The following is a 15,685-nucleotide window of genomic DNA, read 5'->3' as shown; positions in this document are numbered from 1 at the left end:
AAACAAACTAATATACTCCTATATTTTCTTTAACAAACATAAATCATTTTGGAAATTTTACGACACCGAACTGATTATTTTGCGTCCCGTGCCAAATCACCAGAGCATCATAAAAACAGGCAAATTAAACAAGTAAATGTGCAACAATTTTACAATGTTGTAAACATCATATTGCAATGAGATAAGCCCACAACTCAATCAAAATTAATAGCGGCTCTCGCGTGCACGAGCGTTTTCTTGGGTAAGATTCGACGCGGTCAGTTTGAGCGCAAAACGACTTCGCATAAATATGGATGTAATTGAACGCTGTGAAAACATTTTACGACCCACTGTAAACTTATTCTATTCTGGTAATATATCATTATACAAAGGTATTATTCCTTAGCAAATTATAAAATAAACACTAGTATTAGATTCCGTAAATGATATTAATAAAACACAAGCAAACATAAAAAAATCTGTTACGTTTAAGTTACTCGAGCAGTCTATTGCCAAGGCAGCAGTGACAACCATTTTCACTTAGAAATATAGATAGAAATATGTTTCCAAGCAAGTATTCCGAGTAGATTTATTACACATAATTGAAAACGAACGAACATGTTAACTCGGAGTATTTTCTAAAAGCAAATTTTCAAAAATCAATAATTTTTATAATTGAAACAGTTTCCGTAGGACTTTAATGGTTTTATTAAAACTAATTACTCTATCGTTATACCAAGTAAATCGTCTAATTTTAATTTGAACAAACGTCAAGAAAACTACTCATTTTCTCAAATTTTCATGAATTTTTAAAATTAAATTACTTGTCGTAAGGCCGCAATATTTCAGTAAGTTCTATAAGACCATGGTATATATCGCCAAAAACGTTCCATAAAAATCGGCTTAATTTTTTTTTCAACAGTTAATTACAAGAAAACGGCTCGGTAGATTTTCACTTAAAATTAATCAGTATCATTGTACCAACTAATATCTTTCGAACAGTATGAGCTTAAATGTGAACAAAATATACATCATATATTTTATATGGGAGCTACTAGGGGCTACCTTATAGATGTCTATCTAGTTATAGGCGTTATTCAATACGATCTTAAACAATATCATTTTTTTATTGGACATGTAAATCGTCCTGCATAATATAGTCATAGCTACTGACCCGATGCAATATACAAAACTGTGCAAGTCCGTCCTTTTTGTTATGCAATTGTAAAATTAAAAAGTTTCGGTTTGCATTATTATTATCGACTAACTTTGAATTTTAAATATTTTGTTTCGTTTGAGTAGAATGTGTAACAATTAACCTTTAATAATGTGTAATTACCAACCTTTGATAATGTGTAACAACTTTTGTGATTGCTATCTCAATTAATGTAAAAAAAAATCACATCTGGGGTTAGTAGAATCGTGAAACAAAACCTCAGGGCTACAAACAAGAATTATATACAGATTCAAATGATGAAGATAAAATTGAGTATATAGTTTGCAAGATGTAAGCACATGCAAACTGTATTACATGAGACTCTATATCTTTTATTTATACTATGATATTGATTGTAGTTTACGTGGATTTCTAATAAAATTGTATAGATATTGGAGACATTATATATTTCATTCGAATTAATGTATGAAAAGAATTACTTAGAAACTTTCTTAAAAAGTAAGTCAATTTTCTTAAAAGTAAGTAAAGAATAAATTATCATTGTCATTTTTCGTCGTTACTACTTGCTTCGGTAGATGTTACAACCAGCTAAAACATGGGGAAAGTTGTAACACTGCACTTTCTGTACAAAATGATTATTCGTGAAATAATGAACAGATGTGGATTTATTTGATTTGATAAAGGAATAATTACAGCAATCATTAATTTTTATTTCGTAGAAATATAATCAAAGCTTTTCAAGATATATTAATTCAAAAGCTCCCCCACACATATGGAACTGGAGATATAAAAAGATGTGATTCAATCATAATTAGATAAATAGATAAATCTTAAATATTAAGCTACTTGTATGTACAATTTTGAAAACCATGAATCTTAAAAAAGATTTCATAATTATGAAAAAGCACAATCCAAGAACAGATGGATTACAATCTGTCAATATGAGAAATACCTTTTAAAAATAAACTGAAATGATCAAACAGCTTCTAGAAGCGATAAAGCGATTAATTTCGAGGCACGCGTCTCATATGGCTCTTCACAATGGATTTATAGAAGAGTTGAAAGAGTTATTAGTTTTATGCGACGCTTGGCTAATCGATTGATGGAATTTGGCTGCGGTACAAATCGGTGAAAGCAAACTTTGAGATTTCATTAAATGACTGTTTACGTAAACTATGAATGATTTTAAATATTATGTCATATGTTCAATATATATTTATGGTTGGCGTGTGTGACGCTTACAGAAAGAGTAAATAGTAGAGGAAGTACGGAAAAAATGATCGAGTGGTTTGTTTTTTAGTAGTATTCATTTATTTAATAATATTAAAACTAGTTGAAATCGTTTTACTCATTTTGGTTCTTTGACTTCAGACAAGATAGTATTTTAATAAAGTGCTAACTTTAATATAATATTTATAAATGAAAAATGCAACCTATTACAAAGACCATTTTGTCCATATAGTATAGGCAAAATAACATGAAGTGTGAGGATATACCAAGATGCTAAATTTTAAGAGAGCTGTAACTAATAAATCGTTTAGTCCTTTTTAGGACATAAGCATATGAAGCATGAAACTAAAGGGTAGAAGTCATAAATTGTAACAAATCTTCGCCGGGCTCAGAAAGGATAAAGAGGGTTTTGCAATAAATGCAAGTCTCTTCTATTTACCGGTGAATATTTAAGTCTAAAGTAAGTCTAAGGTTTAAGTATTTAGCAATTATTCCTTGCATTCTTGGAGAAAATTTTCAATCAATCACCTTTAACTGGTTTTACTTTTTTCCCCTTGGCTTCGTAATTCTTGCAAAATAGTACTATGCCATTTTGTTCATTGTCCGAAATCGATGAAGAATGAATAATTAATCAAAATTCAAAAAAAAAAACTGATAACGGCAATAAAATTGATCAAAATTACTTGTATCGCCATAAGTCTATTGATTTTAATAGAAATAATAGCGAATAAATAAGTCCCCAAAAAAACACGAGCAAACCACCACCAAAAGAAACTTTTGAAAGCGAGATACACATTTGAACCGATTTCTGTAAAAATACCGTCACATCTGACAGGATTGTCAGATCCAAAACATCACTTGGATAATTCGTTCGATCCACGTGGATTTATAATTTATAATTTATTTCACAAAAAATCTATTGGGGGTATAAAATCAACTATAGATTATTTGTTAACAATTTTAAAATTTGCGATTCTGATTGAAATAATATTTTTTACTAAACTCCTTGAATGATTCAATACCTCGATTTATTAAATATTTATTTAGCAGTACACAAAGTTTTCGCAGGTACGAACAATTTTTTCTGGTTCAAAGTTGGAGCGGACTGCAAATTCAGGCAGATTAATTTCCTCATGAAAAATTCTAGAAATATGACTTTAGGTATGATACCTTAGATGTCTAATACCCTAATATTGAATAAAATAATTAACCTAATAATAATAATAATAATGTACCTATATAAAATGTTCCTCATTCCTAAATCGATAACTCAATCAAAAAGGATTTAAAGGATTCAAAATCGACTTACAGAATGTCCCATTTTTAGTATATGTATGTATTACAATTTGAAAGAGTTATGTTCGAATGAGAAAATGAGTTTAAATAAAACAAATGTAATTGTTTATAGTTAGTAAGTTCTCATTATTATAAGTTGTAGCACGTTCGTAACGTGATGGTCTTATCGCTAATCAATAAACAAATCCAGAAGCATAATTCGTGAGTTGCTCCCAATATTGAAACGATAAAAAGCTGATATATTTCTTATCATTTTACGGAAACAAATTATTAACAGAATTCACAAATTATAATAGTATAAAGCACAACTTACTTGTATGGCGCTAGTTTTCTGGTAGAGACTTACTCTGGTACAGGAACCCACACTGAAAAAATATATCATTTTAGTAATTAATTTATAATAATAATAAATAATAATAATTTATATAGTAGATACCTTTTGGAAAATACAATGCAAAATGTATTATAGAATGTGTATCAAAATTATTGCAAGATTATCGATCATAAAATTAGCTCCAAAGCTAAAATTGGAAAACCTTAGAATCAATTTTCATTTCACATCAAAAAGATTATGAAGTGAATTTAATTTTCGCTCATAACATATCTATCAAATATTTAAAATCAAACTGTTCCAAATTAATGTATTCGATATATGAAATTATGTTCTATGTTAAATGTTATATTCAAATCTGAAGTACTACAGCTTATTTAAGATAAGATTTTCCATATTTCATAATTGTTAATGCATATCTAGTAGTAGCATTAATGAACATAGACTAAGCGTTATAGATAAAAATATTAAACGTGTCAGAAGAAACAAAAAACAGATATTTGAAATTATCGATATGTAAATAAATATAGGTAGAAGAGAAGTGTATCGACCAGATAGAAAGAGCGTTAGTAAATACGTTATGTGCTACGAGGAATAATTTATTTAAGAAGAATCGTAGCAATTACAGGAACTGTCTTTCCCAGAGTTTGATTTTCTAATCTATTTTTGGTGAGATTTGGCGAAATTGCTTTTTATTTACACCAAATTTTCGTTATAGTAAACTCTTAAATTTTTTCATTTTCATTTTGTTGTATAGCTCAATACAAATTTTATTCCATCATTTTCTAATTTTCCTTGTTTATTCCCTTGGCATGGTAATTTCATAAATTGCCATGCATGATAGAATTGTACACAACTTTCTAAATAAGTTTATTATTATTTATTTCTAAAAAAATATTGGCTTAGTTGTAGCTTTACAATTATTATTATTTTTTAGTTCTCAAGATTCAATTACATTCTATTTTATAAAATACAAAAAATATTTGATGATTATGAATGACGATATGTTATGTTATGATTTATCAAAGTCGTTTTTAATTTAGTTACAAATTGAGGTGTATGAACTGAAATATTAATTACAATACATAAGTGTATTTTAAATTTCGCATATGTTACTTTAAGACCGAAAAGTGTCTGATGCCCTAATATTTCGGATATAATTATATTACCGGACATTCGGATATAATTATATAACTTAAGTTGGATTTGTTTCGGACATAGCGGGCGTTAGTCGATTAAAATAAATAATTTAAGACATTTATATAATGGAAATTGATTGTAAAAAAAGCAATTCTATAAATACAAAAGCATAAGAACTGCAAAAAAATGTAATATTTTAATAATTGGATGATTTTTTTGCCATCTAAGGCAAAAATATAAGCCGTTCGATCGCTTGTAAATTTTTACAATCCAACATTTATTGGTAATTTGTTTTAATCATTGTTTTATTGACATTTATTTATTGGTAAATTAGTTGACAATTTATAGCAAAAAAGTTACACTGATATTTCAATAGACTTATTGTCTCAATTTCGGCCTACAATTTGAGATTTGTATGCATATTCATAGAAACTTTGATCTTTTAAAAATCTGATGAAGGTGCTGTGGAATTGATGGTCACTCAATTATTTTAACCTGATAGTAGATTAAAAAATTGTACTCCTAGACTAGTAATCCCCAACGTGGGGCGCATGCCCCACAGAAAAATCCATTTTTAAATTCAGAGGGTGGAGGCAAATTAAAAAATTGCACGACTTCAACCCACTTGCTTTGGGTGATTTGAATGTAATTTGTAAATACTGTTAAAAATTCGTTAAATATATTATGATCGATGTTTAGTTAAAGTGAGCACAGGATGCATCTGCAAATCATATAATTTTTCCATATATTTCCATAGCTTAGGTAAATACGCATCCCTTTTTAGGTGTAATGCAAACTTTCTCAATATTACGGATTATAGAAAAATTCCAAATTCTGTATGTATTAGTCTGTATATTTATAAATTGCCATCCCTTCCAGACAGCGGTATAATAATTTTTACATTATATTTTTAAATTTAGAATTTTTAGAATTCAGTAAGTTGCGAGACTAAGAGCATCTTAAGAAAATCAGCTCGCACAAGTTACTCAAACATTTATTAAAATTTATAGTTCTATGTCTATTGTCGCACAGTGCACACAATCGTTTAAAAGTGCAGTAATTAATTTTCTTATACGCTAACACCTACATCATAGGTTCATATTTGTGTATTTTTATAGCCTTACGTATGCCTATACGTTGCATTCTATACTACACGCCTTACATCTATACCATACGCTATATTTTATCATATACTCTCAATATCCTATTACCTACAATTTTTCTTACACGCTATTTGTACCCTTACCGGGAATCGAACTCGGGTCCGCCGCGTGACACGCTACGACCTTAACCACTACACCAACATAACGCTACAATCAACCGTCTTATTCCGCGTGTCGTCGCGCCACGTGTCGTCGTAGTATTAATTATCTAATTAATTAGAACATGACCCGCGGTAACAACAGTGGTAGGGTAGTGGCTAAGGTACGCGACTGCCACGCGGAGGTCCCGGGTTCAATTCCCGGTGTAGACAATAGATAGGTAGAGGTAATAAAAAATACATAGGGCGTAAGGTAAACCTATATAATATAGGTGAATATATAAATTAGACAGTAGTATTTATAAGAAGTAAAAGGTATATAGGTATATAATAAGTTAATGACGGTATAGGTATCTCACGGTATGATGGATAATAGATATCTATCTATGATATACAATAATATAGTATAGTATGATAGGTAATAGGTTATCTATCATATTAGGTTAAGTCTTATAAAGTATTGTAATAAATCTTGAGTGCTTTTATATCATAATAAATACCTGTAGGTACAAATACAAACACAAATATTACTAAAATAAATATAATTAATGTAATTGAAGAATATAAATTATGTACTCAATGATTCCCTCATACTTGTACAATTTAATGTATAGACTAGCTGTATATAATAGAGTTAATTATATAAGAAGTCAATATATTATATTTGTGAGTTCTTATCGAAATATATCAAATTTTTTGAACCGGTTTATGAACCGGATTTTAAATTTTAGCGTTCCGGCAAAAAAAATATTGGCACAACACCACTGGTTATGACTAAAACAGAGTTTACCCATTGGTATCTTTTTTGTGCTGAAGAATTATTTTTAAATTAAAAATATTACATTGATACCTTATACCACAATAAGCTAATTTTCCGCCTGTAATAACAATTTTTTTCATGGTGATACGTGAGATGCTAATTTTGTTTTATCTATTTAGTGTGTAACAACATATTAGATATTATATTTACTGTACTAATACTTTATGTATTTTACTTGTTCATAGATTGCTCTATTAATTTTATTTGTTTTTGTGTTTAAAGATCTCATTGACTTAGTTTATATTAATTTATAGACACATATTTCTATACAATCATGTATAACTATCTCAAGATATAAATACATAAACTTAAATTTAATACTAACTACTAGATATTTTACTTATAAAAAAATTTCTGAACATGGAAAAACTAATCTATATGTTCTATTGGTACTATAATGTATTATATTGTATTTTTAATCATATTAAATGGCCTTAATTTGAAATAATAGTGAAACATGTTTCTGTTTAAAAAAAACTATTTCACAAATAAAAAAATGTTTAGGATACATGGGCAAACTTAGGATATATGATACTTAGAATATCAGCGACAAAAAATGGTCATTTTCAAATTTGGCATATTCTTTTAAATAGGCAAATTTAGAAATTGTACGATGCGAAAAATTGTATGATCTGTAAAACGTTTTCGAAAATTAACTACACGGTTCGACAGCAAAAAATCACTGATAACGATAATAAAAAGAAATTTTAAATTTTTTGCATTTTTAGAGGGTGGTGATGAATTCATATAAAGTTAGCACCGAATTTTGCCCCCTATTTATCTTCGGAACAAGAAAAGCAAAAAAATGTTTGATCACACCAATCGATAGCAAAAAATAGTTGATAAATCAGGTCATATCAGTGTTGCCTATTTTTACCATCGCGGTGTTAAGTTTATGGACGCTATAATTACTATCTTTGAAGTCGATGGAGAGAACTCTACTGGTTGTGAAAGTGAAAAGAAATTGGATATATAAATAGGAAAGTAATTTCTACACTTCTACACAACGCCATCAATAGAAGAACAAAATGTCTAAAAAGACCATAGCAAGGATAAATGTAGATGCTAAAGGGTTTACTCTAGAGCAAAGAAAATACAAGTGGCGCTAAAGAAGTTTTAGAGACAACTGTAAATAAAAGAAGATGAACAAGAAAATACAATATGAAGTTCTCTCGTCATAGACCTGCCTTGAGAAGATTGAAACGTCAATATAACATTATCTTTTCAATTGTTAAACTAAGAAGATCTCACTGGAGTTCTTCTTAGGAATCGATCTCAAATATTGTCAATTTAGCTTATAGGAATCCTTATGAATTTCTGATTGCTGAATAAAACAGAGTTAAAAAAAACTGCCTTAGGACAGAGCAACTGTCTAATAACAAAATCGATGTCCCCATTTATATTGATTATACTAGCAGATCTTCTCATGAATAGTTATCACTTCAACAAACAAAAATTCATTGTATCATTTCATTACTAGCTCTAGGTCCATTAATTTAACCTCGTACCGAATACATGGTTATTGTAAAGCGTCTAATCGCGTATGTGACGGATCCTCACGATTATTTACTGGTCAGAATTTCAGTTCGCTCGTGCGAATAAATCGAACGATTGCGATACAGGTCTTTGCGTATCGGTTATCTAATATTCTCTATTCCTGAGCTTATACACGGATGCTTGAATTGATCGAATGTTGTTACATAATATTGAAACATGTTGATTTACGGTAGTCTATAAATATTTGAAAATACTGATCAATTGGCGATCCCATCTAATACGTTGTAATAGATAGGTATACCCATGATACATTTACGGTTCGATTTTTAATGAGAAATGTGGGCTTTGGGATTCGAAATCTGCTTAGATAAATTAGAATATTGCAAATAGGAATATTGCTAATTATTAATTTTTATAATTATGCATTGTCATTTTTTTCAATATCTACAAAAATACAATACAATCCTATTAGCTATTTGGCTTATATCATTCACTCACACACATACACACACACTTTCAAAAACACATATAAATTATTGTATAAATATTATATCAATAGTTGAAAAATCACTCCAATAAGTGATTCAACAATTCTGTTCAAATATACAAAGTAGTGGTAATGCTAAAGATTTTTTATATTTTCTTTTGGCAGCTTCTTTTTCAGTCTTTTTGAAATTGGTGTCTTTAAAAGCTGAATATGACTATACAATATGAATGTTGTCCTAGTTTATGAAAATGTAATTTTTGTAGTAGTTAACAGATGAGTTTAAAATTTAAAATACATAATTGCTGTTGAAAATCAGAAAATTCAGACTATATAATAAAATGGTCACCTAATTTTTTACACCAGTTCCAAAAAGACTGAAAACGCAGATTCCAAAAGATCATACTCAAGACAATTACCATTACTACATCTTTGGATGAATGAGCAGAATTGTTGAATCACTCATTGAAGTGACAATCATTGCCTATATATTAAAATTAGGCACAACATTTTCATATGTGTGTTTACAAAATATTGCATTCTAATTGCTATTAAAAATAACATTTTTTATGCTAAAACCTTCACACGGTGTTATGCTAATTATTTAAATTTGATTCAAAGTTCAAATAATATTTAATAGTACAATTAAAATATGTTTTTTTAAATGAATCAGTGTTTTTATCAGGACTATTTACTTTTAGTAGAACTTTATTAGTCGATTATATGCTATAGTGTATCTTATAGTATTCGATTTATGTTTTTTTTTTCAATTTTCTTTATAATTAGCTTACTAAAAATTAACACTTGTGCCAAACAGTCATAGAGTTTGTTTTCATAAATTTTGCCAATTTACGTAAAATTGAAAATAAAAATTTGAAATTATTATAGTGCGACTATTTTTTTTAAATAAGCACACACTTTGAATATATCATTTTCAGTTATATGAGGGTAGTTATAATTTTATTTCCAAGTAGTTGCAAAGATTTAATTTAATTTTATACTTTTCTGAAAATTCGCACAATCCGAGACAAAAGATCAAAATCTGAAACAAATAATGTGTTTAAAAAAAACGAGACACAAGGTAGAAATCCGAGACTGTTCTGGTCAAATTGAGACGTATGGTCACCTTAATAAAATGCGTAAAAAATGTTGCATAGCGAAATATACGAAGTTAATCGTAAGTTGGGGCTCGCCCGTAGGTAAGCGGTTAAGAGCGAAGGGGTTTGTTTCAGAAGTCCCGGGTTCGATACCCACTTCGAGCAGCCTGTTGTCAGGCAGCAGTGATAACGATTTTCACTTGGAAATATAGATAGCAATATGTTTTCAAGTGAAAACAAGCCCTTCCCCAGCATTGCTGCACAAATAGAAAGTCAGCCCTATTAGATTGATTCTAATAACAAAAATCATCAAATATGCATGGATTAACCATTGGGTTACCATCTAAAAAAATACCAAGTAAAGAGCAGTTTCAGCCCAACAGCTCATAGGACGTAAGATTCTGATTGCTGTTAAAAATATAATAATAATAATAAAAAAAATCATAAGTTGCTACTCAATTGTTGACTTTCAAAGTCAAATATTTCTACATTAAATAATAGCACAATATTTTTGACAAAGGACTAGCAATCTGATGTTTTATTCGCGCGATTTTTGGTGAAACCAAGAAACAGTAAAAAGTTTAAGCGTGCTAAATGATCAACCATTACTTCCACCAATAATTTAATAAATTTGTTCATCAAATTCTTCCTTTAAATAAAAATTTATTCTCCAGTTGATATGAATAAACATCTCTCCATGGATTCGTGTAGTGCAGATGTATATATTTTCCTTGCACGCGTGCAATACAAAGCATAATAATAATAATAATATCGTCTGTAAGGTTTTACGATCAGCACGCAGTTGTGACATGTTCGGTCGTAAAATTTATTTAAATGTTTGCAATAAATTGTATTCACAATATACCCTTCATACCAATAGTAGTAAATCTCGAGATAATTGGTAAACATCAAACGAACTTCCATCGCAATATGCAATGTTACATTATAGTCGACTTGTAATCAAATCGTATGTTATTTCTTCAACGAGAACAGTTTTGATTAATCGTAATTGTTTGTTTAATATGATCTGTATCAGTTTATAAATATTTTTTGCTGTGATTCACTAACTTAGTGCAACTGGGACTTTAATTAGGGCGCTCATTCTTTAAGAATTCTGACAGTTACATGGATAATATAGGGTCCGCCAAATTAGGGGGTACGACTTAAACAACTCTACTGTGAACTCTGCACTTTTTACATTCCACTTTCAATTAAAAAAAGTAAAAATATTTAGTGGTTTTTTAATAGAATTTTCAAACAAAAAGAAATTTGGCAAAATATTCAGTAGATTTTTTAAGGAATTTTTCAAAAAAAGCTAGTTGGGGGACCCTATATATCATGTCTTTGATATATTAATTTTTGATATCAATCATATTCAAATAATGTAACGTGAGTTCCAATATTATGATAACCACTTTAGCTTTACTTATTATGAAATCAACACTGAGATGTCCCGAGAGTAGATCATTTGATTGATCACATGTAACTTAACTAAAGAATATAAATTACAAATCTGACGATATTCTGATTGCCAGAGATTGAAATTTAGTCCATTCGTTTATTCCATTCGTTCTATCTATCGCAAAATTTATCACATTTTAAATAAATGAACCTTTAATATTTTATAACTTCTAAAAAACTTTGTGTACTTCTAAAATATTTCTTAAATCTTATGGCTTCAGGGACTTCGAGAAACTTTAATACATACTTGTTCCTCTTATAAATATCTTTTACCATTTTATTAGTAATTAATTATTAGTATTTATATATTAGTAAGTTTTAAGTTATTTGTTAATTTTGGCTAACGTTATGAAACAGAAATTATAAAGTGAAAGATATTATTAATTTTTAACTTCCCGTAGGGTAATTAATTTTAACTCGGATCAACCGATTTGAATAATTAAAAAAAAAATCGATTCCTACTGATAAGGAGACGTGCTGATTAGTTTTTGACAAAGACAGTCCTAGCCGTTTCGGAGATACTAGGCAAAAAATGACAAAAATGGTATTTTAGTTTTCAAGATAACGGAGCGTCCGATTTAAATGAAAAAAGAACATTTCATTTGTATTGACGAAATGATCAATTTGCCTTAAGGCACGCTGACATGCACTACTAGTTGCAATATATTTTGAAATATTTTTAACTTCCCGTAGGGTAATTAATTTTAACTCGGATCAACCGATTTGAATAATTAAAAAAAATCGATTCCTACTGATAAGGAGACGTGCTGATTAGTTTTTGGCAAAGACAGTCCTAGCCGTTTCGGAGATACTGGGCAAATAATGCCAAAAATGATATTTTAGTTTTCAAGATAACGGAGCGTCCGATTTAAATGAAAAAAGAACATTTTACTTGTATTAACGAAATGATCAATTTGCCTTAAGGCACGCTGCAATGCACTACTAGTTGCAATATATTTTGAAATATTTTTAACTTCCCGTAGGGTAATTAATTTTAACTCGGATCAACCGATTTGAATAATTCAAAAAAAAAATCGATTCCTACTGATAAGGAGACGTGCTGATTAGTTTTTGGCAAAGGCAGACCTAGCCGTTTCGAAGAAATGGGGCAAAAAGTGCCAAAAATGGTATTTTAGTTTTTGAGATAACGGAGTGCCCGATTAAAATAATTCAAGAAACATTTTACTTGTATTGACGACATGAACAAATTGCAATAAGGCATGCTACCATGCACTACTATTTGCAATATATTTTGAAATATTTGAGTCAATTCAAAGGTCATTCCAATTGCATTTGGAATGACTACTACGCAGACTAACATAAGAGTCTTAGAAATCAATAATGATATAATATCTTCGTAAAAATGTTATTCTAGAACTATAATTTCTATTTATCTAAACGGTTATATGTTATTATAGGCAATATTATTCTATACTCCGCGATGGCTGTGGAAGTCCTGGGAAGGCGGCAAGATAAACGCATTGATGATGGATTTGGATGTGGGTATTTGCAGCGAAATTGAGAAAAAACAGAAGAAAAAGCTTTTACTAGACTATTTATGGGATAATCTGAGGTACCATAACTGGTGGGCATATCGTTATTACATTTGCGAACTACTATCTCTGATAAACGTAGTAGGTAAGTAACGATGATAGATTATTTTATATCTTTATTCTAACACACACAAACTTTATAATATACTCATACACGTCCACACTTTGCCGTGATTTTATTTTAAATTAAAAAATTGAACAAAGATATGTATTTGTTACATTTAGTTTAACGTTACTACTATATCTGTTCATCAATTTACCTATTCAACAATTTGTCTACGTATTTACCTATCAACTTGTTAATCAATCTACCATTTTACCGGCTTACCAATTTACCTGTCAATCAATTTATCTACCGACTTGTTTACCAATACACCATTTTACCTGTCAACCAATTTACCTGCTTTCCAATTTACCTGTCGTCCGGTTCTAGATGTCTACCAATTAACCTGTTGAACAATTTACATGTTTAACAATTTGTCTACTAATTTATCTATCAACCTGTCTATCAATCTACCATTTTACCGACCTACAAATTTACCTGTCATCCCGTTCTACATGTCTACCTGTCAACTTGTTTATTTGTCTACTTATTCGTCTGTCTACCAGTTCTCCTCTCTACAATTTTACATATCATCCAATTTACCTGTCCACCAGTTTACCTTTATAAATTCTCTAATTCACCTTATTTATTTTCGCATTATAAAAAAATAAAGCTCAAATTGATTATACGTTTTAGGTAGAAAAAGGTTTGTGTGTGAAAAAGAAAAGGGATATTTTTAGAGTTTTCCCGGCAATTATTCGATTTTTTCTCGCCGTAAGAACCATCCTTGGACTTAAACAAACATTTAAAAAAAAGAAATGGCCAAATTGGTTCAGGCGTTGTTGAGTTATGCGCTTACCAACACATTTTGCGATTAATTTTCATAATATAGATCAATTGGCAGTTTTAGAATTTTTAATTATTGACTGATGAATAGACAAATTTTAATTTTCTTTCCAGGTCAGATGTTTTTGATGAACCGTTTTTTCGACGGCGAATTCATGTCATTTGGACTCGATGTCATAAAGCACCTCGAGTCTGATCAAGAAGAGCGAATGGATCCAATGATCTATATTTTCCCCCGAATGACAAAATGCACGTTCTTCAAATTTGGTGTGAGCGGAGAAGTTGAAAAACACGACGCCATCTGTATTCTTCCTCTCAACGTAGTCAACGAAAAAATTTACGTTTTCTTATGGTTTTGGTTTATAATACTATCAATCTTAACGTTTCTTACATTAATCTATCGAGTAGTTATAATATTTTCTCCAAGAATGAGAGTTTATTTGCTCCGTATGAGATTTAGACTGATCAAACGTGATGCCGTAGAAGTCATCGTGAGGAGGTCGAAAATGGGTGACTGGTTTCTCCTGTACATGTTAGGAGAGAACGTTGATTCGGTGATATTTCGGGATGTTATGCAAGAGTTGGCGATCAGATTAGGCCAAGATCAACATCACCATGTGCCTGGTGTCAAAGGAGAGATCCAGGAAGCGTGACCAGAGCCAATCCCGCGTCCAGCTTGGAGGGACGCGGAGGCTGGAAAGACTAATTTTAAAAATGTTTGAGAAACGTATGGTTAACTCTATTATTGTACAACCGTAGACAACTTTTACAAAAAATATTTTGTACAGTCAAAATGTATAAAAGAAGGATGCATCATGCATCTGATACATTGATAGAGTTTGCACTAAACATATACTGTCATATATGAAAAATGTGCCAAAATGTGGAGTATTTGGATATAAAGTGCCATAGTAAAATTATGCAAATATACGATGTATGTATAAGTCCATTTATCCATGAACCAATTTTATATGAAATACCTTTTTCATATAATCATGAATTATGAAAAATAAATCAAATTTAACGATGACGGATTACAAGGTGACGAACGAATCATACAAAATTGACAAAATTGAGTACACATTCACGCCTTTTTTATATTTCTAATTGATTACAATTATTAATAAGCGCGTAATATATATTTAGGTCCAAAAAATAGCAACAAGTGCATTATATATTGTGCCTATTTAAAAAAACGAAGGCGTATAAGCAAATCAATATTTAGAAAAGTTAACAAAATACTGCCAAATTTCAAATATTGTAAATTATAAAAATAGTTTGATGACGAAATAATGAGAAGTATTTATAAGTTTATATAATATTAAATATGGTCTCAAATTTATATAATATTTAAATAATTAGTCAATATGTTAATGTTTTATATAAGAATTATGGAAATATTTGTCAATGAATGCTAATTTGTTTTATTTATTAAAGAAAAATTAAGACAATCCCGTTGTATACAGCAAT

At 29.7% G+C, this 15,685-nt stretch overlaps 1 protein-coding gene across 1 annotated transcript in view; it reads left to right on the top strand.

The window, feature by feature from the left end:
* LOC113386840 (innexin shaking-B) overlaps nucleotides 1-14,868 on the top strand; it is a 29,108-nt gene extending 14,240 nt beyond the window's left edge. Inside the window, exons 2-3 of the mRNA XM_026624600.1 lie at nucleotides 13,192-13,411; nucleotides 14,330-14,868. Of these exons, the coding sequence (XP_026480385.1) occupies nucleotides 13,192-13,411; nucleotides 14,330-14,868 (759 nt within the window). The remainder of the gene's footprint in view (nucleotides 1-13,191; nucleotides 13,412-14,329) is intronic.
* Nucleotides 14,869-15,685: the final 817 nt, after the last annotated feature.

This window comes from Ctenocephalides felis, unplaced genomic scaffold (genome assembly GCF_003426905.1).
Source record: "Ctenocephalides felis isolate EL2017-DRISC unplaced genomic scaffold, ASM342690v1 CF-g0.4_SCAFFOLD_03571, whole genome shotgun sequence".
Taxonomy (NCBI): Eukaryota; Metazoa; Arthropoda; class Insecta; order Siphonaptera; family Pulicidae; genus Ctenocephalides; species Ctenocephalides felis.
This window is presented reverse-complemented; position numbering and strand designations above follow the sequence as displayed.